General features: G+C 52.7%; 1 protein-coding gene across 1 annotated transcript in view; it reads right to left on the bottom strand.

Annotated features, from left to right (window-relative positions):
- The window catches only part of LOC131567031 (collagen alpha-1(I) chain-like), an 84,527-nt gene that overhangs the window by 28,303 nt on the left and 31,969 nt on the right, over positions 1-24,255 (bottom strand). Inside the window, exons 3-21 of the mRNA XM_058818511.1 lie at positions 23,823-23,981; positions 23,169-23,364; positions 22,407-22,544; positions 13,889-14,138; positions 13,499-13,818; positions 10,403-10,447; positions 9,339-9,458; positions 5,729-5,767; positions 5,552-5,605; positions 4,854-4,907; positions 4,427-4,534; positions 3,162-3,215; positions 2,503-2,556; positions 2,344-2,388; positions 2,093-2,146; positions 1,523-1,567; positions 1,140-1,193; positions 999-1,043; positions 12-65 (exon numbers count right to left, since the gene is read on the bottom strand). Of these exons, the coding sequence (XP_058674494.1) occupies positions 12-65; positions 999-1,043; positions 1,140-1,193; positions 1,523-1,567; positions 2,093-2,146; positions 2,344-2,388; positions 2,503-2,556; positions 3,162-3,215; positions 4,427-4,534; positions 4,854-4,907; positions 5,552-5,605; positions 5,729-5,767; positions 9,339-9,458; positions 10,403-10,447; positions 13,499-13,818; positions 13,889-14,138; positions 22,407-22,544; positions 23,169-23,364; positions 23,823-23,981 (1,888 nt within the window). The remainder of the gene's footprint in view (positions 1-11; positions 66-998; positions 1,044-1,139; positions 1,194-1,522; positions 1,568-2,092; positions 2,147-2,343; positions 2,389-2,502; positions 2,557-3,161; positions 3,216-4,426; positions 4,535-4,853; positions 4,908-5,551; positions 5,606-5,728; positions 5,768-9,338; positions 9,459-10,402; positions 10,448-13,498; positions 13,819-13,888; positions 14,139-22,406; positions 22,545-23,168; positions 23,365-23,822; positions 23,982-24,255) is intronic.

The raw sequence follows: 24,255 nt of genomic DNA on the forward strand, positions 1-24,255 counted from the left end.
GCCCCACTCACCTGAGAGCCCCTGGGGCCGGGGGGCCCACGCCTGCCCTGCAAGCCCTGGGGTCCCTGCACAGGGGGGACAGGGAGCTGCCATTAGGATCAAACCCTCTCCTGGGAATTCCCAGCCTCTGAGGAGCTCCAGAGCTCCCACTTATGGCACACGGAGAGCTACAGAAAGGATTCCCACCCCTAAGCCAGCCCCTGCAGCTTTTGGGATGGTTTGGGATCACATCCCAGCTGGAGAGACCACTCCAGGCTGGGTGAGCCCGGGACAGCCTCCCATGCCAGGACACCCCATCCCAGGACACTCCACAGCATCCCATCCTGTGACACTCCATCCTGGGACACCCCATTCCAAGAAACCCACCAAGGACACCCCATCCTGGGACACACCACCCCATCCCACCCTGGGACACCCCATCCCCAGGACACCCCATTCCTGGACACTCCACCCCATCCCACCCCGAGACACCCATCCCAGGACACCCACCATGGGACACCCCATCCTGGGATACCCCATCCCACCCCATCCCATCCCATGGATCCTATCTCATCCCATCCCATGGATCCCATCCCCTCTCATCCCATCCCATGGATCCCATTGCATCACAACCCATCGCATCCCACCCCATCCCACCCTATCCCACCCCATCCCATCCCATCCCATCCCATCCCATCCCATCCCATCCCATCCCATCCCATCCCATCCCATCCCATCCCATCCCATGGATCCCATCCCATCCCATCCCATGGATCCCATCCCATCCCATGGATCCATCCCATCCCACCCCATCCCATCCCATCCCATCCCATCCCATGGATCCCATCTCATCCCATCCCATGGATCCCATCCCCTCTCATCCCATCCCATGGATCCCATCACATCGCAACCCATCGCATCCCATCCCCTTCCCATCCCCATCCCACCCCATCCCATCCCATCCCCATCCCATCCCATGGATCCCATCCCCATCCCATCCCACCCCAGGGATCCCCTACCTTGGGGCCGCGGGGCCCGGCCATCCCAGGAGGGCCCAATTCCCCCTGTGGAGAGAGCAGAGCAGAGCAGGGCAGGGGTGGGGTGAAAGCAGCAACCCCAAAACCCCAAAGAACAAAGGGTGGGCACTGGGGCACACCCACCTGAGAGCCATTGATGCCTCTGCACCCCACGGGTCCCGGCTGGCCAGGCTCTCCCTGCAAGGCAAGACCTGCTCAGCCCTCAGGGGAGGTGGGACAGGGGCTCCTGAGCATCCCAGGGATGCTGGGGGGCGGTTCTGGTGAGCTTCAACACCATGGGTGGGTGGGACAGGGGCTCCTGAGCATCCCAAGGATGCTGGGGGGGGGTTACTGGTGAGCTTCAACACCCTGGGCCCTTCTGGAACCCTCCCCCCGCTAGCAGGGATGGTTTTAACCAAATGCAGCATTTTTAGGCGTAGATTAGAACAAGGGAGGAGCACAGTGCCACTCTGGGCACAGCAGCTCTGCTGCCTGAAACTCCATCTGTATCAAGCCCTGAGACTCACCATGGGACCAGCAGGGCCTGGAGCACCCACTGAACCACCTTCTCCCTGCAGCAGGAGAGAGAAAAATGCCATTTTTCACTTTGATTCTCTCCTTCAGCCCAAATCCCCCTTTTTCTTCACATCATTCTCACATTCCTTCACATCAGCTGCTTGATGCCCCCTTGGACATTTGCTGACCAACCCCAGCTCCCTTTCCTGTTGGAGAATCCATCCATTCACTGCCAAACCGCTTCAGTTTTCCTTTCAAATTCCTTCTCTGGACAGGATGTCCCAATTATGTGGGAGCCCTGAGCTGTCCATCTGCTGAGAGAGCCTGGAAAAACCAGGAGCTGCCAGCCTGGGATTCATCTCAGCTGGAGGTGGCCACCTAAAATAAATCCCAGTGTGCTCTGGAAAAGCTCATTTCTCTTCATTTCTCCTCATTTCTCCTCATGAGGACAGGGATGGGAAATGCTGGAGGAAATGCCCCAAAGTGCTTGGATGCAAATCCCTGCTCAGACCCCTCTTCCCAGTGGGAATCCTCAGCTCCTGCAGCCCTTTGGGTGGCACAGAGAAGGGAAGAGCACTCACCTCTGGCCCTGCAGGGCCCTGCAAGCCCATGGCACCCTTCAGCCCTGCCAGCCCCTGGGAGAGAAGCCAGGAGTGAGGTGTCAGCACCCTGAGGTGACACTGCCTTTGCAGGGACACCACAGAGACCACCAGGGCTTTGTGAAAGGCAGGAGAGTGTGGGCTGGAGCTTGGGGACGTCACAGAGAGGGACAGGGGCTAGAAAAGGGGATGGAGGGAAGGGTGTGGACACCTCCAGCTCCCCAGTGACTCACCTGGAGCCCTGCAGGACCTGGCAGCCCATTCTCTCCCTTCACCCCCTGGAAAAGCCAAGAGCAGCCTGAGTGATGGAGGAGAGCAGGAGCTGGGGCAGGGAAGGAGAGAGCCCTGCCCACCCTGGCAGGGCTGTGAGGGGCAGGGACAGCCACCCTCACCTTCACTCCCTTCTCTCCTTTGTCCCCAGCTGGTCCAGGGTCTCCCAGGAAACCCTGAAATGGAACAGGGATGAAATGGGAACAAGGGTGAGCCTCAGCTGGAGCCACACCACGAGGCTGCTGTGCCTCAAAGGACACAATCAGGGTGGGACACAAGGATGGGAACCCTCAAGGTTGGGCTACATGGGGCAAAGCCTGGCTGCTGGTGCCCAGCATGGTGTCACCTCCCTGCAGCTCCTGTGTCACCCACAGCAGTGGCACAGGGCTGGCACAGGCAGCAAGGCACAAAGTGTGGCCCAAAACAGGGGTCTGATAACCCACATGGGATTGCTGCTGCAAAAAGAAGTAATTAAGTCTCAAACCTGCCAGGATGATCAGACCTTGGAGGAGCCTAAAAATCTCCTGGGCAGCTCTAAAAATGCTGGCCTGAAGAGGACTAATTGATGGAAAAATTAAAAAATTAAAGGGTGACAAGCCAGCAGCATTCTCTGTTTTATGGACATTTTCCATCCTGGCTGCCAAAGCCCTGGGTGAGCCTGGGGAGGAGCTGCAGGAGCAGTGCTGCTCCCAGTGGAACCAGTATAGAAGGAGCTGGGTTTGGCACGGCTGGGGCTGGCACCTCATGGTGTCCACGGCAGTGACAGCCAGAGCCAACTCACCTCTTCTCCCTTGTCCCCTGCCAGCCCTCGGTCACCCTGGAAGCCCTGGAGGCCCTGGGGAGAGGGAGGAAGGAGCAGGGCAGGCACTGAGGGGCTGCCACCAGTGCCCACCCTGCTCCCCACCCTGCTGAGTGTGGCATTCACAGTCTCTGGAAAAATCCCTTTACCCAGGGTTTCTCTCCTGGGAAGCTGAGAAGCCTCAGAGAAAAGGAAAACAATTCTGATCTCATTTGCTTCTCCTGTGCTGTGCTCATGTGGAATGTGTTTGGAGATTGTTTACCCACAGGTGATTGTTCCATTGCATTCTGCTGGGAGTTGTTTTCACTCTTTGGCCAATCAGGGCCAAGCTGTGTCAGGACTTTGGAGAGAGCCACAAGTTTTCATTATTATCTTTTTAGCATTCAGTATATTTTCTGTATTCTTTAGTGTAGTATCATATCGTATCATCATATCATATAGTAATAAATTAGCCTTCTGAGAATATGGAGTCAGATTCATCATTCCTTCCAGCCTTCTGTAAGTATCATTTCTGTATTCTTTAGTATAATTTTGTTTAGCATTCTTTAATATAATATAGTATAATAAAGTAATAAATTAGTCCTGTGAGAACATGGAGTCAGATTCATCATTCCTGCCTATATGGGCATCCCTGCAAATACAACAGATGAGAGCCCCAAACTTTGCAGCACCCTGCAGTCCCTGGCCTCTAAACCCCCTGAGGGTTTAATCCCAAGCCCAGGGGCATTGCCTGTGTTCCCCAGGGGTCTGGACAAGGGCAGGGAACAAGGAACCAGAATCCTGGATTGGACACTCTCCAGGCATTCTGGAATTACTCTCATTTCCTGGTCACCCTCCCAGTTTTGAGCCCTCAAGGGCTCAGAGCACCCTGGTCTAGTGGAAGGTGTCTCTGGCAATGGCATGGGGTGCAATGAGATGATTTTTAAAGTCCCTTTCCACCCAAGCCATTCCAGGATGTGCAGTTATTTCCCTCGAGGAGCTCCAGGTGCAGCAGCCCAGCCCTACCACAGCTATGGATATCCCAGCCCTCAATGCCCATGTGGGATGCCCCACAACCCTTTTATTCCTGGCAAACCCAAACCTCGAGGCACTAATCCAGGCCTGCCTGGTTTGGGGGCTGAGGAGGATCCTAAAGGAGGCAAGAGAAGGAAGAGCAGCTTTAGGAAGCCCCTGTTTCCAGCCCAGGGTTTGGAGCTCCAGCTCCCCCTGATCCTGAGGCCCCCTGGCCCTGCCTGCCCATGGCTCACCTGCTCCCCTGGCAGCCCCCAGGGCCCAGGTTTGCCATCCAAGCCAGGGAAGCCATCAGAGCCAGGGTATCCCACACGTCCTGGCAAGCCCTGCAGCCCGGGCTCCCCCTGGGGAGAGAAATCCAAGCATGGAAAATTAAAATATCCACATTATGAAAGCAATAAAGGAAACCCTGAGCTCTGCCTGGCTCTGGAGCTGGGGCAGCAGGAGAATGACTTTGAGCAGAGCCACCCCTGTCTGGCACAGCAGGGAGGACACCAGGACATCGATCCCACCACTCCAGAGCAGGCACAGCATTCCCAAACTGTCCCCAGGCCCATCCCGACCCTCCCTCACCCTGCCCAAGAGGGGCAGGGGTGCTGAGGGTGCCAGGCAGCCCTGAGGGCACCCTGGGCCTGTCCCAGGTGTCCCCGAGCCCTCACTCACCGGGTACCCCCGCTGGCCTTTGTCCCCCGGCTCTCCCGGTGCTCCGCAGGGTCCCTGTGCACAAACAGGGACTGGGTCCCCCAGTGTCCCCCCAGCCTGCCCCGAGCCCTGAGGGGGCTGGCAGGACAAGCAGCAATGCCCAGAGGGGACCCTGGGAAAGGCACAGTGGGAGAATTCACATCCCTGGCACCCCCACCATGCCCAGGGCAGGTTTGGGGCCAGCAGCAGATCCATTTCTACACTGCTTTGGCTCCTGATGGGATTCAGGACAGGGAATTTTGCCCTTTTCCTTTGCCTTTAGGGAGGAATCATCACCCAGCAATGCCAGGGCAGTGAGCATGGGGCTGAAACCCCCCACACAAATCCCACCCCAGCCCTTCCCTGCCTTGTTTTTGTGCCTCTGGGAAGGATCCACGTGGTCCCTTCCCCAAAAACAAGGGCTGGAAGCTGATGCCCCAGGAAAAGCAGCCAGCCCTGCTCAGCTGGCAGAGCTGGGATATCCAACCTGGGAGTTGGATATCAAACATCCTGGGTTTCAGGGGGAATTAGACAACAAATCCATTAGGCTGCTTTGAAACCCAACCCCAAATCCCCTAATTACAGCCTGAGTGCTTGGGGACACCCACCCTGAAAGTGTCCCCAGGGCAGCCAGGGTGGCAGCAAGGCCACCAAAGGGACAGCAGGGCTTTTGTACTTACAGGTGCTCCTGTTTTCCCAGGATGGCCTGGTGGCCCAGGAGCTCCAGGTTTTCTCTGGATTAAAAAAAAAAAAACAAACAAAAAAAACATTATTAAAACCCATCAAGTGTTTCAAGCAAGGAGAACTCAGCGGCCAACAAGGAAAATTCCAAACAAAGAGACCAAAGCAGCACTCACCGGCCAGCCCGCGTGCAGGAGTTGGTAAAATGATGATTGCTGGAAGAAAATAAGGGGGAAAAAGCAAAAAGCAAAAACTAAATAATCCCAAATCCCTTTTTGCTGGCTTTAAGGATGCTCTTCTTGTCTTGGGAAGCTGCAGCAATGAACAACTCCTTTAATTAATTTATTTATTTCAGACTCTGTGCATGCGAGGCATGGGAGGAAGGACAAGCTGAGGGAATAAGGAATTACTTCAGCAGAAAATGAGGCAGAGAGCTCACTTCTCCTGGGTCTGGTGAAATTCAGCTCCTCCATGGGTGCACCAGAAATGTTTGGGATATGGAAAGCTCAGAAATGTGGTGGTGATCAGCACAGGGACTGCCAGGTTTTAGATTAAATGAGCTGGTTTGACCCTGCAGGTTACTCCAGGTGGGGAATCTCCTCCAGCCTCCGGAAAACCCAGAGGAGCAGATCCCAAGAAGGTTTTCTCCTCTTGCTGCTCCCAGCAGCCAAATCCTGGATGCACTTCCAAATTTTCCAAAGAGCACATGACCACAGAGAGGGGGAAAGGCACCTGAAAGGCCCAGGGTGGGTTAATCCCATCCCAACCAGGTAATCCCATCCCATTTCCAAACCAGCAAAAAGGTCCGGAGAGCACCTGGTGCAGCCTCCTCTCTGCACACTTCCAAGCCAGGTTTTCCCAAACTTTGGGAGGTGTCCAGGAAATAAAATGCCCATCTCCAGCTACCAGCAGCACAGGGAGGCAAAACCCATCTTTCCTTCTCCTCCTCCTTCCCATGGTGACCCCAGACCTGCAGTTCCAGGCAGTTCCTCCAAATCCTGGCTCACATCAATGGCTAAAAATCCCTTTGTTTATCCATCATCCCAATGCCAGGAAGCTGGAGGGGCAGCATTCCTCTGTTCTCTCTAATTTCAACCTTGAGAGCACTGGGAAACCTCTCCTGTCCCCTGCCCCAGGATCTGTCTCCCACTGGCAGTGGGGAGAGAGGGGAAAAGCCAAGGAGCTCATGAAGGGAAATAACCACAGAGCTTTGAACAGCTGGAAATATTCCTGGCAGTGAGCAGATGATGGGGGGCATCCCTGCTCCTTCCAGGCTGACCCCAAATTGATTTCCCTGGGTGAAGGGGTGCAGCCCCTGGCAGGACCATGTTCCTCCTGTCCTGCCAAGTTCTCATTTCCCTCAAACTCCACTCCTAAAAACTCTCAGGAGGAGGTTGGAGCATGACCAAGGCTTTTGCCTTGTCTCAGGAATCAGCAAACTCAGGACAGGATATGATTTCATCCAACCTTTGACAAAGAGGGGAGACAAAATCCCACGTGAGACTCGGGTTTCAGAGCAGCAGATGCCAGGGAGGGGCAGAGCAGTAAATGGGCTCTGCAATTCTAGAGAGGATTGTCAGAGCTCTGCTGCTGCTGCTGCAGCTCTGCGAGGGGGAAACAGCACAAGGGGAGGGGAGGAGGGGAGCAGCAGCCACGGGGATCTGGAGAACTCCAGCCTGGGAGCAGGGCAGGGGAAACTTCAGGGCAGAGAAACCCTTCAGCAGCCCTGGGGGAGCAGCTCAGGACTGGCAGGGCAGCTTAAGCTGCCCACCTGTGCCACTCTCTGCTGTCACCCCATCCCCATCCCCATCCTGTGCCACCCTCTGCACTCACCCCATGGCCATCCCCAAGCTGTGTCACGCTCTGCAGTCACTCCATGGCCACCCTGTGCCACCCCCTACAATCACCCCATGGCCATCCCCACCTGTGCCACCCTCTGCACTCACCCCATGGCCATCCCCACCTGTGCCACCCTCTGCACTCACCCCATGGCCATCCCCACCTGTGCCACCCTCTGCACTCACCCCATGGCCATCCTCACCTGTGCCACCCTCTGCACTCACCCCATGGCCATCCTCACCTGTGCCACCCTCTGCACTCACCCCATGGCCATCCCCACCTGTGCCACCCTCTGCACTCACCCCATGGCCATCCCCACCCTGTGCCACCCCCACCATGGCAGATGCCAGCCCTGCAGTAGCAGCACATCTTTAACAATTCCCTCTTTTTCTCAACGATCAGTTTTCCCTTTCCCCCCGAGGTTCCCACTGCCCAGCCTGAGCTCCTATTTCTAAAGCACCAAACCAAAGCAGTCTGGTGCAGCAGACTGAGCTCTCCAACAGCTGTGGGAGCCCCAGCTCTCCTGCCCAGGGCTCTGGGGCTGCTGAGCCAGCTCCAACCAGCAGCAGTTCCTGCCCTCCAGCCACATTGAGATAACTTCTTGGCAAAGCCCACATCTGTCAGCACACGGGGAACACAAACACAGCACAGGGCTGGGACCACGGTGGCCTTGAGCTGCTTTTCCTTCATTCCTGGTCACAACAAAGGGAGTGGGAGAGGCTGGGAGCAGCACAGCAGACACAGCTGCTCTGGGACAGCCACCACAGCCCCTGTTGTCCCAACACATCCTCCTGCAGTGTCCCTGAGCCTCAGGGGCACCTCCCCTGCCCTGCCTTCCCACGGGCTGAGCCAACACAAACCCCAGGGTACCCCAAATCCCCCAAACCACAGGGATCTGCTCCATGGGAACAGCACCAACACCAAACCACAGGGATCTGCTCCAGGGGGCCAAACCACAGGGATCTGCTCTATGGGAGCAGCATCACCCCAAACCACAGAAATCTGCTCCTTGGGGGCAGCACCCCAAACCACAGGGATCTGCTTCATGGGAACAGAACTGCCCCAAACCACAGGGATCTGCTCCATCCTCCCCAAACCACAGGGATCGGCTCCTTGCTCCCCAAACCACAGGGATTTGCTCCATGGGAACAGCATGGCCCCAAACCACAGGGATCTGATCCTTGGGAACAGCAGCACCCCAAACCACAGAGCTGTGGGCGCTGCCAGCCCCATCCCCAGAGCAGGCAGTTCCAGCCCAGCCTTATCTCAGCTGAGATAAGCAAATCCCAGCCCAGGGCTCTGCATTTTCCTGCTGCTGCCAGCGGCACCGCCAGGGTCACAGGGGCACAGACACAATGGGGACAGACACAAAGGGACACAGACACAATGGCCCTGGTGGCTTTGGGGTGGCCCAGGGTCCCCTCAGCAGACACTGCCCTCCCCTGAGATGGGCACGGGGCCAGCTCTGTGGGGACAGGGCCAGCACGGAGCCAGGGGACAGCACAGAGCCCAGGGGACAAGGGCCAGCACAGATGTCCTGGTGATTCACAGGGGACAAAGGGACAGAGCACATGCTGATCCCATTCCACCCACAGAGCCACCCTCAGTGAGCAGCACCTCCCTCCTTGGCATGGCCCCTCTGCCCCCACCTCCCATACAACAATGAGGAATTCACGCCATGTCATGCCATCCCAGATCTCATCCCATCTGAGATCCCATCCCATCCCATCTGAGATCCCATCCCAGATCCCATTCCATCCCATCCCATCCCATCCCATCTTAGATCCCATCCCATCTTAGATCCCATCCCAGATCCCATCCCATCCATCCCATCCCATCCCATCCCATCCCATCTCAGATCCCATCCCAGATCCCATCCCAGATCCCACCCCAGAGATGCAGGGAGCTGCTGTGAGTGCAGCACTGCCCACTGTGGCTGTAACTCACCATGAATGACTGCCAGTCCTCCCTGGAGTTCCTCCAGAGGACGATGCTTGGGACACCAGGGGTGCCAGCAGGGCCAGGGTCACCTGGGGGGCCTGTCTTGCCCATGGCCCCCGGGTAGCCCTGTAGGGACAGGGACAAAGGCAGCTCCTTAAAACCAGCAGGGATTTGGGCCCCTGGACATTGAGTCAGGGGCTGAGCTGGGCAGGGAGGGCAGCCTGGGGCTGCAGGAAAATTGTCCCTGCAAGGACTCCATGGGTATGGACTGAGCTGGGCTGTGGGACACAGCAGGGTCCCCTCTCCAGGTGACCTGAGCTGGAGCTGCTCCATCTCCCACTGAGAGCTCAAAGGGAAGAGAGCAGCTGGTGCAGGCAGCTCAGTCACAGAACCAGAAAATATCCTGAGCTGGGAGGGACCCCAAAGATCATCAAATCCAGCCCCTGTCCCTGCCCAGCCCCCCCAGCAGCCCCACCCTGGGCACCCCTGGCAGCGCTGCCCAAAGGCTCCTGGAGCTCTGGCAGCCTCGGGGCCGTGCCCATTCCCTGGGCAGCCTGGGCAGTGCCAGCACCCTCTGGGGGCAGAGCCTTGCCCTGAGCTCCAGCCTGAGCTGCCCTGGCCCAGCCCCAGCCGTGCCCTGGCTCCTGTCCCTGGCCCAGAGCAGAGATGGGAGCTGCCCCTCGGGAGGAGCTGCAGCCCCGGGGAGCTCTGCCCTCACTCTGCTCCAGCTGAGCAACCCCAGAGCCCTCAGCTGCTCCTCAGGGCCCCTCCAGAGCCTTCCCTTGTTCCTCTGAACCCTCTCCAACAACTCAATGTCATTTTTTATATTGTGGTGCCCAAAATTACCCCACAACTCAAGCCTGGCTTAATCCTGAATGTGGGCTTAAAGTACCAACTAAATCCAGCTCCTTCCTCTTCCAAACCCACAGACAGGGCCACCACCCTACAGGTTCAGGAGCTCCCACTGCCCTCTGGATGAAAAAACCCCAAACCGACCCAAACCATTGGTGGTGTTTGCCCCAGACCCTCCACCCCCCGCAGGACACCCCCCAGTTTTTGTGGGTGCTCACTTTGTCTCCTTTGGGTCCCACCAGTCCCCGTCGGCCAGGACAGCCCTGAAAGGCAAAGGAGCAGAGCTGAGACCCCAAAGGAGATCCCACAGTGACCCCAAAGGGAGATCCCACAGTGAGTGACCCCAAGGGGAGATCCCACAGTGAGTGAGTGACCCCAAAGGGAGATCCCACAGTCACTAAGTGACCAGGCCCGCAGCCCCAGGGAAGCAGGGACTGGAATGGCTTATTCAGAGCAAACCAGCAGCTTCCAGTCCCCAAGAAATACCCCAAAAACCAGTGTGGGGTGGGAAGAGTCTCCTGGCACCAGCAGATGAACTGTGCCACCCTGAATTCTATTCTTAGCTAGCCTGTGACCGTGTTCACAGGGGTCTGAGGATGAGGGAAGAGATGAGGATCTGACTCCAAGTTTCAGAAGGCTTGATTTATTATTTTATGATATATATTATATTAAAACTACACTAAAAGAATAGAAGAAAGGATTTCCTCAGAAGGCTGGCTAAGAATAGAATAGGAAAGAATGATAACAAAGGTTTGGGGCTCAGACTCTCTGTCCAAGCCAGCTGACTGTGATTGGCCATTAATTCCAAACAACCACATGAGACCAATCCCAGATGCACCTGTTGCATTCCACAGCAGCAGATAATCATTGTTTCCATTTTGTTCCTGAGGCCTCCCAGCTTCTCAGGAGGAAAAATCCTAAGGAAAGGATTTTTCATAAAAGATGTCTGCGACACTACCCTTCTGATGAAATCTTTTCTTCTATTCTTTTTAGTATAGTTTTAATGCAATATATATATATAATAAAATAATAAATCAAGCCTTCAGAAACATGGAGTCAGATCCTCATCCTCAGACCCCTGTGAACACTGCCACAGCTCCCCTGGCTGGTCCTTCCTGCAGGCTGACAGCAGGGCTCTCACACCTCGTGACGTTTCCTCTGCTCCTGGGATTTTTTTCAGCCTCCAGCATCTGTTCCTTTTGCCATTTTCTTCTATTTTTGCAGGCAAGAGAGACGGCTTGAGGGGGAAGTTAGCAGGACTAAATTTAAACCAAGCCTGGCTCAGGGATGATGGATTTAGTGCCAGGTCCCTCAAGCCCAGCCAGGGAAATGGCCCTGCAGGACCCCTCAGCTTCCACAGGGATGGAGGGAAAGGGGAAGAGAAGGTGCCCAGGGTCATTTTGATGGGGAAATAAAATAAAATTTTCTAAAGAAATTGCTAAGAAAATGAAACCAAATGAGGGGAATAATTTTGGCAGGATAAACAAACATGGAAAAATATTTAAAGCCATTTTTCAGCCACTCCTCAATGAAGAGAAGACTCCTCTAAAGCTTTTTTTATTTCTATTTTCTATTATAATTTTGGCAGAATAAACAAACATGGAAAAAAATTTAAAGGCATTTTTTAGCTACTCCTTAATGAAGACAAGACTCTTCTAAAGCTTTTCCTATTTCTATTTTTCTATAAATAAAATAAAATTTTCTAAAGAAATTGTTGAGAAAATGGAACCAAATGAGGGGAATAATTTTGGCAGGATAAACAAACATGGAAAAATATTTAAAACCATTTTTCAGCTACTCGTCAATGAAGACATGACTCCTCTAAAGCTTTTTCTATTTCAAGTTTAACTTTTTTTTTATAATTTTCCTTTTTTTCATCCTCAATGAAGACGTGACTCCTCTAAACATTTCTCTAGTCTAAATTTACATTTTTTTTCTAAATTTCCCTTTTTTCATCCTCTACACCCACTGAATGACTTGCAAAACAGTCAGAACTTATTACAAGATAAATTCAGTGCTCTGCTTTAAACCCAGCATCAATGTGGGGGTGCAGAAGCCCAAACCAACGAAGCCAGCTGGGTCCATGTGTGGGTGCAGGGTTTGTGTGGGGACTGCAGGAGATGGCTCGGTCCCCTCTGAGCCCTCAGCCTAATTCTGGGCTGGACCAGTGGGAAATAAAAACCCACAGTGAGATTAAATTATTTGGGACCATCTCTAGAGCAAGGAGGACAAGGCAATCATCTTCTCTCCAGTGAAGTTTCTCCAGGAATATTAAAAACCTTTTCAAAAGGTCAGTGCAGAGCCCCACTGTGCCTTCAAGGGGAGGGTTCCCCTCCCTGGAGAAGTTTCCCCATCCTGGAGAATTTCCCAGCCTGGAGAAGATTTCCCATCCTGGGGAATGTTTCCCACTCTGGGGAAATTTCTCCATTCTGGGGAAGGTTCCCCATTTTGAGGAAGGTTCCCCATCCTGAAGAAAGTTTCCCATCCTGTGGAAGTTTCCCATCTTGGAGAAGGTTCCCATTCTGGAGAAGGTTTCCCATCCTGGAAAAAGTTTCCCATCCTGAGGAAGTTTCCCCATCCTGGAGAAGGTTTCCCATCCTGGAAAAAGTTTCCCATCCTGAGGAAGTTTCCCCATCCTGGGGAAGGTTTCCCACCCTGGAAAAGGTTCCCCACCCTGGGGAAGTTTCTCCATCCTGAGGAACATTTCCCCATCCTGAGGAACATTTCCCCATCCTGAGGAACATTTCCCCATCCTGGGGAACATTTCCCACCCGGTGGAAGTTTCTCCATCTTGGAGAAGGTTTCCTATCCTGGGGAAGGTTTCCCATCCTGGGGAATATTTCTCACTCTGGGGAAGTTTCTCCATCCTAGAGAAGGTTTCCCACCCTGTGGAATGTTTCCCACTCTGGAGAAGGTTTCCCGTCCTGGAAAACATTTCCCACCCTGGAGAAAGTTTCCCACCCTGGGGAAATTTCCCCATCCTATAGAAGTTTCTCCATCCTGGGGAATGTTTCCCACCCTGGAGAAGATTTCCCCATCCTGAGGAAGATTTCCCACCCTGTAGAAGTTCCCCATCCTGGAAAAGGTTCCCCATGCTGGAGATGATTTCCCACCCTGGGGAAGGTTCTGCATCCTGGAGAAAGTTTCCCACTCTGGGGAAGGTTCCCCACCCTGTAGAAATTCCCCATCCTGGAGAAGGTTCCCCACCCTGTGGAATGTTTCCCACCCTGTGGAAGTCCTCCACCCTGGGGAAGCCCTCCCTGTGCAGTGTCCCCATGCCAGCAGCCCCTTCCCCTCCCTGTCCCTGCACTCACCGGCAGCCCCGGCGGTCCCGGCAGCCCCGGTGGCCCCGGTTTCACCACACAGCCCTGCTGTGCCACCCCCAATCCAGGATGTCCCACTCCAAGAGGAGGCTCCGGGCCACCCAGCCCTGCCCCTGCCCTGAGGGGACCTTTGGGGACGTTTCCTTTGGGAGCAGCCCCCCGAAGAGCAGGAGGGGACTCCTTGGGGAAGGGTTTGCTGGGCAGGAGCCGCCGCGTGCCCGCGTCCCCAGACAGCTTCTCCGTGGTGATGTTCTCCTCCTGGTCTGAGCCATGCTCCTTCTTGGCTGCTCGGGGGGGCTTGATGGAGGCTCCTGGGTGGAGGAAGCACCGTCAGATTCCCAGGAATTGTGATGGAGAAAAGGAGGAAAATCATGGACTCACCTGAGCTTCTCCTGAGCACCGGCATGCCGGGGCCGGTGATTTTGTTGTAGGTGGAGTTCAGCAGCTCAAAGCCTTCATCCTCGATGGAAAGGCTGCCCTCCTCCTCATCCTCCTCCTCAGCTGATGGCATCTCGTGAGCAGAGAGGGAAGCCAGGGCACTCCCATCAGGCTGGAGGTTGAGGGTGCCCTGGGTGTCCTCCCATGGCCAAGGTGGCCCCAGGGCCAAATCTGAACTGGTGAGCCTGGAGTCCTGAAAAAGGAGAAGGGAAAAGATGAAGTTTGAAGGGTTCACTTATTTTTTTCCCTTTTTCCTGCCCAGGGAGGCGGTGGAATCACCAGCCCTGGGAGTGTCCATGGAACGAGTGGATGTGATACTGAGTGCTCTGCTCTGGGTGACAAGGATTGGTCACAGGCTGGACTCGATGGCCTTGGAGGTCATTTCCAACCTTAATGATTCTGTAATTCCCCATTTCCCAGACACAGGAGTGCTGCTGAGGGAACAATGCAGGGCACAGCTGGTGAGCACCAGGCAGAAGCCCTCAAATTCTGGGACAGTTCATTGAGCAGGACCCTGCACCCAGCTGCAAACCTTCCACCAGGGACACCTGCTGTTCCTGCACATCCCAAGACCGTGTGTGACGCCTGGAGCTGGTGGCACCAGCCCTGCCCAGTGCTCCTGCTGGAGGAGCTGCTGGAGGAAGCAGCTGAGAGGAGTCACTAGAGGGAGATGCAGCCCCACGCTTGCCTTGCAGGGCCGGGAGGGAGGACCTGGAGAGTCCTTCCCATCCTTCTCCCCACATTCCAAGGGCTGAGCCCTTCACCTGGCTCTCATTCTGGGCAAGAAGTTTTATAGTGACTTCTGTGAGCCAGAGATTTTGGCGTTTTTAGAATGGGGGTTCAGGAGGCAAGATGGAGGGATCTGGGTGTGCCCAGCCTTTCTCCTTCTTCTTCTTGGCCTCCACCTTCTGCTGTGATGTTGGCACTTTTAGATTGGTTTAGAGTAGAAGCTCACTGTCTAACATAGGTGATAGGTACTGGAAAGTAATTGTAAATATTGTACACGTAGTTTTTAGTGTAAAGACATAACACTGCCCCAGGGCAGGCAGAGTTTGCCTGGAACTGTCCTGCTGAGCAGACCTTGGCTGGACAGGAGAAAGAATTTTATAGATAAGGAACACTAAACAACTTTGAGACTGAGAAATGAAGAGCCCTGACTCCTTCTTCAAGTGCTGGGCTGAGCAAAGAGACTTTTCAACATTTCTTGGGGTCACTCTGACCAGCTAGAGATCCCAACAGGACACCTTCCATGGGCCAGGTTGCTCAGATCTCCTTGCAACTCAACCAGCAGGAGAGGAAATGCATGGTGAGAATTCCCAAATCTAATTAAGCACGAGCTGAGAGGAGCTGCAGGAGCTGAAGTGCTCAGGTTCCCAGAAGGTGATGCTGGTGCAGAGCAGCCCCACAGGATGTGCCAGCCTGGGAACCCCAGTGGGAAGCCACATCCAGGCCTGGCAGCTGGCAGTGGGAGCCCAGCATTCCCAGACAGTAAAGAAAAAAGGGAGTTTAATTCAACTTCAACACTTGACATGGGAAAGGTTCACTCTGGAAACTTCCCATCTCCCAAGCTCAGGGGAAATGGGGCTCTAAAGAGAAATTAGTGAGCACAAGGCTGAATTATACTGGCTTTGTAAACACAACTAAAAGCCAAAATCAATAGAATCCATCCTTGCTCCTCCAAAGTGGCCAAATTTAGAGGAGAACCAGCTGAGAGGGACAAATTGGGAACAGCTCTGAAGCTGTCCAAAAGCGTGAGAGTCGAGTGAGGCATGTGGGGCTGAACTCCCAGAAATTCCAGCTGGGAGGTGGGGAGGGAGCCCAGATTGAAAGCAGCCTTTAAGGGTGACAAAACAGACGGGAAAAAGAAGGAATTGGCACGTGGCAAGCAAGGCAGGGTCTGTGATTTGCAGAAAATTGGATTAAAGAAGGAAAATAAAGGCAGGAGGAGTGTCTGCCCCAGCCACATGCTGGGTCCCCAATGTCACCTGCCACGTGGCACTGACACAACCACAGCAACCACCTGGGAAGAGCTGGGGAACCCCAGTTGTGTCCACATTTACAAAATCCAGATGACATAAGCAAATGACAAGGAAATACTTCCCATTCCAGAGGTTTCTCAATCCCAGCCCCAGAATTCCACCCCAAAAGCATGAAAACCCCAGGATGAGCACTGAATTCTCAGTTTGGCTCAGAGAGCTGGGGAAGCTCCAGGGGACTGGCTGGGAAAAGGCTTTTTGTTGTGCCAATATGGAATTTAAAAAAAGAAAGGCATAAAAAAGGCAAATGGGAAGCTTTGAGTAATTACAGACCTCTTCCCTCAAGCTGAGCCCAAGCAAAATAACAGAACAACTGATATGGGGCTCATTAATAAAGCAACCACAGATATGCAATTAATGCCACGGTTTTGGAAAGGGTTTCTAACTTGGTATCTTGCCTGAGGAGCCTAGGAGTGTTTTATTGACAAAGATAACAATGTTTTATTGACAAAGATATCAATGCTGCTGCACATCTGGAGGGCTTTCCAGCTGGAGCCACGCTCCAAAACCTCCTCAGTGGCAAAGGGGTTAAAGCCCAGCTTGGAGCATCCCTGTTTTCAGCAGCCCAGAAAACCAACATAACACTCTGACCTAATTTTCAGCTGGGTCAGGCTGGGTAAAACAGAGTTCAAAGCTCAGGGTCTTCTCCCAGGAAACAGATTGTTTTGTTAATAGAAACCTTTTCCATACGACAGCCAAAGGTACAATGTGATTCACTCAAGCTCAAGATCAGAAATAGACAATTTTAAACTATTTTTTTCAGCACTTTATATCATCAAGCCTCTAGAAGGGGCTGGAATATAGGAAAAAAAATCAAAAATCAATGTTGGACTGATTTAAAGGAGAAATAAGTGCAAGGAAATGCCATGGGCTGTGGTGGAAGGGATCCCAGGTCAGGTGCTGGCTGTACCTGAGGAGCTGCAGCAGCCACAGCAGGGCTCTGGAGGGGATAAGCCCTTCCTAGAGCTCAGCACAGCCCCTCTGCTGTGCCCTCAGTGATGGGACAGGGCCATGGAGCTGCAGTAGGACACGAGACACTGGTGGCAAGAACAACACCCGGGGAATCTTCTGGAAATCTGATGATCAACCAAAGCCTCGCTGCCACACTTCTGGCATGTGACAAGTTCTAAAAGCCAGCAAGGGCACAAAAGCTGCCCCCAGCTCACAAATTACTGCCCTCAACAGTAATTCCCACCCAAGGCTCCTCACAGCACCTCTCTTCCCAAAGCAACGTTTATTTTCATGATTGAGCCGGATAAACTCAGCAAAGGTTTGGAATTGTGCAGAGGGCTTGGGTTGGGTGGAACAGCACTTGGGTTTGGGATTAAAAACCTCTAGGGTTCAGCTGAATGGGTTCCTGTCATTGCATTTATCCCACAGTGGGTTTGTGGGACAATCAATTACCCACAGAACTCATCCTATTGGAGAAACTGGATTCTGAGAGAGCAACAGGCACAACTTCCCAAGGACTTTTCCTGGGGAAGGCAGTGAAAACATCAGAGAAGAAGAGAAAACAATTCTTATCTCTGTTTGCTGCTCCTGTTGTTTGGCACATGTGGAATGTGTCATGGAGATTGTTTACCAAAAGCGATTTGTTAATTGGACACCAGTGAGGGTTGTTTGAATTGATTGGCCAGTTGAGTCAAAGCTGTGTCCTCAGACAGTCATGGGATTTTTTTTAATGTTTTCTTCTTTTCTTTTTCTTTTGTATTTTTCAGTATAGTATCTTTTTAGTATGTCATTTAATATAGCATTAGTGTAATACAGAATAGCTTAATAAAGCAATTGTTCAGCATTCTGAATCATGGAGTCAGGGCACATTATTCCCTGGCTGGGGGAACCCTGCATCAATATCTGAGCTCTGCAGGGGCTGAGATATCAGAGCTACCAGGAACAACACCTCAAGATAAGGCCTGAGAGCAGGGAGACAGAGCTGGGCTCCAGCTGCCAGTCACATCCCCACAGGGATATTTGGTGTTATCCCAGCTTATCCAAGGAAGCAGCAGCCCCAGAATCCAGGGAAACTGAAGGTGGAGGAGGGACAGTTCCCCCATGAGGGCTTGTCTTTGTTACTGAGGATAGGCCAAGCCTAGGCCTTTTGGGATGGGTTTTAAAGCAGAGCATCAGGAAGGGAATACACTAAAATAATAAATAAGGAGTATGTGCAAGTCCTGACTTCCACAGGCTCCAGGCTGCTCTGACTGGACAGGCAGGATGGAATTTTAGGACTGAGTGAGCCTGAAGGAGTGATTCCCACACCAGTTGTGTTCACTGGCAAACCCAAGCACGAGAGAACAGAAGCGCCACGACCCAACCAAGCATTTCCACAGAGCTTTCAGAGCATTTTTAAATCAAGAAGGCATTTCCCAACTAGTCTGGACTGCCCAGAAAGTTAAACCTGTGAAGTTTTGTCTCTGTGGGATTTAAGCTTTGACTGTTTAGTGAATGGCTTTAGGATCCCAGGTGAAGCTGCCTTGGAAAAGCCATTCAGTTCAGGAACCCTCCTGCTCACGTTTAGGACAGGCAGTCTAAGAGAAAATAAAATGCAGCAGAAGTGGCTCAACACACATCCCAAAGACTGTTCAGAAATGGAAATTTATTCCACAAAAAAATCTGCCAGAAGGAGTGGGCTGCAATTCAGGTATCACTGCCAGGGACAAGCTCATCTATTGCCTCCCCCCATTACATCTTCCTCTGCCATCACCCTGAGCCTCCATAATTATTTAGCTCTAATTAACAATTAAGGAATCCACCAATGTACCAATTTACTTCTAAATGAACAAAGGAACTAGAAAGCAGAGTTGTGGCCTGTGCCTGCAGCAGAGCTGGGCTGCTCCTCATTACTCCCAAACTCCTTTTTTATTCCTAATAAATCTCAACGCCAAAGATTCCAAGGTGTCTCTGCTCCTTATTAAGTGCTTGAAAAATAAACTTGGCCCAAATCCAGAATATTGTTCATTTTCCCCTGTGGACCTATGAATTTCACCCCTTTCCTTGTTATGGCAATGTCTTGCCAGGCTCTGGAAGAACCCACAGGTGGGAATTACACCCCAGAGAGGATCCAGCAAGATGGCAGAGCCCTTCCATAAGTGGAGATGACCTTCTAGAAGTGCCCAGAAAAGGTGATTTTGCCACCTCAGTTCAGTAAAAACCCACAGCACATCCTCCTGAGCTGCTGAGCCCAGAGCAGAGGAATGGATCCAGCTGCCAAAGGCCACTTGGACAGTTCCAGTTTGGAATTATCCAGGTGTAGCCAGGCAGTGGAAACCAGCTGAGAGAAGAGAGACTGTCCCCAAAGAATAAACAGGCAACAGGAGGGTGAGGTGAATGAAGAACTCCAACTGTTCACACACACACAAATCTCAATCTGCATTTGGGTTTTCCCCTCAGTGTGACCGTGTTCACAGGAGTCTTAGGATGAGGGAAGAGACGAGGATCTGACTTCATGTTTCTGAAGGCTGATTTATTATTTTATGATATATATTACATTAAAACTATACTAAAAGAATAGAAGAAGGGATTTCATCAGAAGGCCAGCTAAGAATAGAGAAAGAAAGAATGATAACAAAGGTTTGTGGCTCAGACTCTCTGTCCAAGCCAGCTGACTGTGATTGGCCATTAATTAGAAACAACCACACGAGACCAATCCCAGATGCACCTGTTGCATTCCACAGCAGCAGATAATCATTGCTTACATTTTGTTCCTGAGGCCTCCCAGCTTCTCAGGAGGAAAAATCCTAAAGAAAGGATTTTTCATAAAAGATGTCTGTGACGCCCTCAGGATGTGTTTGTGTGGACTTGAACAACAAAGCTTGGCTAAAAACCCCAAACAAAGCAGGAACATAAGGCCAGCCTCAGTCAGAGCACTCCCTCACGTCCCCAGCACATGCACAAGAGCTGGGGACACGCTCCAGGCTCCAGCTGGGGGACAGCAGCTCCAGCAAGGAGCTCAGCACCAGGAGCTCCAGTGGGAAAGGGGGAGAACCATCCCTCTCCCAGCCCCAGATCCCAGGAACCACGCCAAGGAGGGCCCCCAAAGCACAACCACCCCTCCCACAGAGAGCTGCAGCCCTTCCCAGCTGACACAGAGTAGAAATTCTCCAGAATAACAGCCACAAAATCATCATTAGTGGCATTGCCTTGGTATTTTGGGTTTGCCTTGTTGCCAATTAGAGCCAGCCTGGGGGTGACAGCATAGGGACACTGGAAGGACAGTGCAGGAGCCATACCTGAGTAGACGAATCCTGGATTTCATTGGTTTCCTTTGGCACCTGGAGAGTTGGAGAGAGAGAAGAGGGAAAACATCACTGCCCAAGGACCAGCACTGCCCTCAGCACGTGTTTATTGTTGTTTATTGCTGGCTCCAGGACTGAGGAGCTGCCTCTGCTGGCCCAGGAAGCATCCAGGGAATGCTCAGCGGGAGCCAATCCTTCGCAGCAACAGCAGGGAATGGCTTCTGATCAAACCACTCGAGAGTTTGGGTGGGTCTTTTGCAGTTTCTGTTGATTTGGAAGCTCCTCAGTCCTGAGGAGGGCCTGTTACTGTTATAATTTTTGAAAAATCTTTTTGCCCAGGATTTTTTCCTGGGAAGCTGAGAAGCTTTAGAGAAAAATGAAAACAATAATTATTTGATTTGCTTTTCTTGTGTTTTGCTGTTTTGGAATGTGTTTGGAGATTGTTTACCCACAGGTGATTGTTTCATTGGATTCTGCTGTGAGTTGTTTTGACTTAATGGCCAGTCACAGCCAAGCTGTGTCAGGATTCTGGAAAGAGTCACGAGTTTTCATTATTATCTTTTTAGCATTCTGTAAGTATCCTTTCTGTATTCTTTAGTATAGTTTAGTATAGTATTATTTAATATAATCTCATAAAATAATAAATTAGCCTTCTGAGAACGTGGAGTCAAATTCATCATTCCTTCCAACAACGGGGGTCCCAGAAAACACAACAAAGGCCAGCAAGGGATGGGAACTGGGGGGTCCCACCTGCAGACAATTTACTGATGCCTAAAGTGAAATTTTCTGCTTGATGGGTGACACCCCAGAGCCATTCATGGAAAAGCTCCAGAACTTGGGACAACAGAGGTTTCATTTTGGGGTGACCAGGTCCTGCACTGGCCCCTCGGGGTTTCCCTGGCCACTCCTCTGTCCCCCAGAGCAGGAGGTGACCATCTCTGTGTCACACTCAGCCTGCTCCTCAATCCCTCATCAGCAGGGCATGCCCACAAACCCTCTTCAAATCACCAACACAACCCAACACAGCCCATGCAGGGCTGTCCCAGTGCCACCACTCCCTGTTCCCTGCCTGGACGTGCTGGCTCCAGCATCCCAAAGGAATCCCTGGGCAGCAGCCAGGCAGGGCAGTGCCCCATGTTCCCTTCCTTGGCACTGCCCTGTCACTCCGGTTTTTTAAGATTTTCTAAGCCTTCTGATGTTGACATTCTTGTAGTGAACTTTCTCACACACTTTCTGTAAATAACTCATTGTTTTGCATGCCTTTATGGAAGAGGAGAAAGTTGACAGACTATTGGTTTGACCAGTGTCATTGGAGAGGTGGCACTGTCACCCTCCAATCCGCTGTCACCCTTGGAAAACTATAAATGTTGGAGTCAGAAAATAAACTTCCCTTTTCCTTCACCTTAAGAACAGCACTGTGCGCTTGTGGGTTTTTGTGTCCTACAGTGACACTGCCCTGTCCCTGCTGCTGTCCCAGCTCCTCCCCAGCCCACAGACATGGGTTACACACCACGGGCAGGCTCGTGCCAGGCTCTGACATCCAGCACTCGCCTCTCTCCAGCTTTTTCCAGGCTCCTATGAAGCATTTCCTATGAAGGTAGCTGGCCTAAGATGTGAGGAATTTCCCTGGGCCAGCTCCAGCTCCTGAGGAAAGCCTGGGTGCTTGATGTTTTGGGGGATTTATGATGTGATCTGGTATTTTTGACACAGATACAGTTGTTGGAAATTTGTTGAACGCAGCAACGAAAGCAAAGTCCCCCAGATTTCCATTTTCCAGCAATGCTGGCAGGACAGAGGGACAGCTTCAGGAAGGATGATGTACCAAAGGGTGCAATGCTGCTGGGAGTGGGCAGGGATTCCAGAGCGGTGTCCAATGCCCAGGGACAGCTTTACCTCCTCTCAGCAGCACAGCTCCAGCTGCAGCATTACTCAAAGCCACCCACAGGAGCACATCCAGTCACAGCCACCCCCAGGCTTTCCCTGCATCCCAAACTCTCCCTTTAACTCACTCTCCTTGGCACCAAGCCCATCTGTGACTTGAAGGGATGGAAAAGAACCACCCCATCCCAAACTGGACATCCCAGCAGTTCCAGACAACGCCCTGGGTTGGGCCTTTCCTTGGGATGGTGTGACACTGAGGAAAAGCTTGGCCCAGCAGTCCCTAAATGTGTCAGCTGTCCCCAGGCACACCTGTGGCCAGGCTGCTGGGAGCTCCCATGGGATCCTGTGGAGGCTGAAGGAGCCTGAGCAGGTTGAGTTGTAGCTGTGGCACTGCTCAGCAGCTGCTGCAGGGTCCCCCATCACGAAGGTGAGCTGCTGGAGAGCACCCTGGAAGAGACAGAAACCAGAGTTTGTGCTCCTGTTTCTTCCAAAGGACAGGGAAAGGTCTGGAAGGGCCTGGAGGGGAGGTCATCTCCAGCTTCTCATAGCCAGGGATTTCTTTATGGGATGGTTTGGGCAATGAATGTTCCCTCTGCAACTTCAGGAGTTGCATGCAAAATGTCCCAGGGTGCTCCAGCCTGGCCTTGGGCACTGCCAGGGATCCAGGGGCAGCCACAGCTGCTCTGGCCACCCTGTGCCAGGGCCTGCCCACCCTCACAGGGAACAATTCCTTCCCATTATCCCATCCATCCCTGCCCTTTGGAAGTCTGAAGCCATTGGACACACTTCCCCAACCAGATCTTTCCATGCAGACTGCACAGGGATTTCTCCACATGATCCAGGTCATGGCCTGCACCAGAGGATGAGTGGAAATCAAGCCCAGAGGTGACCTGACTGCTGCCCTGACCCAAACCCAAGCCCTCTGCACAACTCCAAGCCTTTGCTAAGTTCATCCTGCTCAAGCATGGAAATAAATGTTGCTTTGGGAGGAGAAGGTGATGGAAATGGATTCCATTGGGGGAACTTGAAGCCTCATTCACACAGGTAGAGCAGACCCTGCCCAGCTCTCACCTTAAAGGGGATCTCGAAGGACTCGATGAGGCCTCCAATGATGATCAGCCCCTCAGTGTTCACTCCCATCCCAAAGTGGTTGGACCAGCTGACTCTGTCCACCAGCCGACAGTCCACGTGCAGCTCCAGCCTCTCCAGGGAGATGCTGAGAGCCACCTGGTGCCAGTGGCCATCGCCCAGGAAGGACACTGGGAACCTGAGGGGAAGGGAGGAGACACAACAGGAAACTTCCCACACCTTATCCAGGAGCAAGCTTCACCCCTCAGCAGCTCCCAGGGTCCCCCAGCTGTCCATCCTCAGTGCAGACACAAGCAACAATCCCAGAATTCTTACATCACTTGTTTCCCAGGGATTTGGGGATGTCTACAACCACTTGAGGCATCTGAGAAATGAGTGGGGTTTCGGTTTTGATTGATCCCCAGGGATCTGAACCTTTTTGTTCTTTGCTTTGTTTCCCAGAGCTGCATCATTTTGGCAGAGTGGAGCTTGGCAGTGACAACCTGCGCCAGATCTGAGGGACATCACCTTCCTTCAGCTGAGGTGAGCTCAGCACTGCCCAAAGGCCACCAGAGAGGGAAAGCCTGACCCTGGGCCTTGGAAGGGAGGAAGGGAAGGAAGGGAAGGAAGGAAAACAGCCCCTGGGCTGGGACTTACTCATAGTGTCTTCTCCTTGTGGTGACAAAGACCAGGGCGTAGGGGTTAACCCTGATCTGGAAGAGCACGCGGCTGCGGTGGCTGAGGATGGTCACCAGGCTGGTGTCCTCCTTCAGGGAGTACCTGAGCTTCAGCAGCACGCTCAGCTCGTCTGCAAACCTGGTGGGAAGAGGGGACACGTGCCATTGTGCAGCTGCTGCTGCTGTGTCACCATCAACTGAGCCCTTAGGATAAAAAAATTCGAGTCACGGCACAGATGAACAAGTGAGAAGGAAAAATAAAGGGAGAAAAGAGCCAACAATTGTTCCAGTTGAGAGGTTCAAGGAGAAGCAGCCAGGCCTAAATTAGCACTGCTAACACAACCTCAGCACGGGGTGATGGGGCCATGCCAAGGTGTCCTTCCTGCACCCAGCCAAGAGCGATCAAAGAACCC

The sequence above is a fragment of the Ammospiza caudacuta genome, chromosome 21, assembly GCF_027887145.1.
Source record: "Ammospiza caudacuta isolate bAmmCau1 chromosome 21, bAmmCau1.pri, whole genome shotgun sequence".
Classification (NCBI taxonomy): domain Eukaryota; kingdom Metazoa; phylum Chordata; class Aves; order Passeriformes; family Passerellidae; genus Ammospiza; species Ammospiza caudacuta.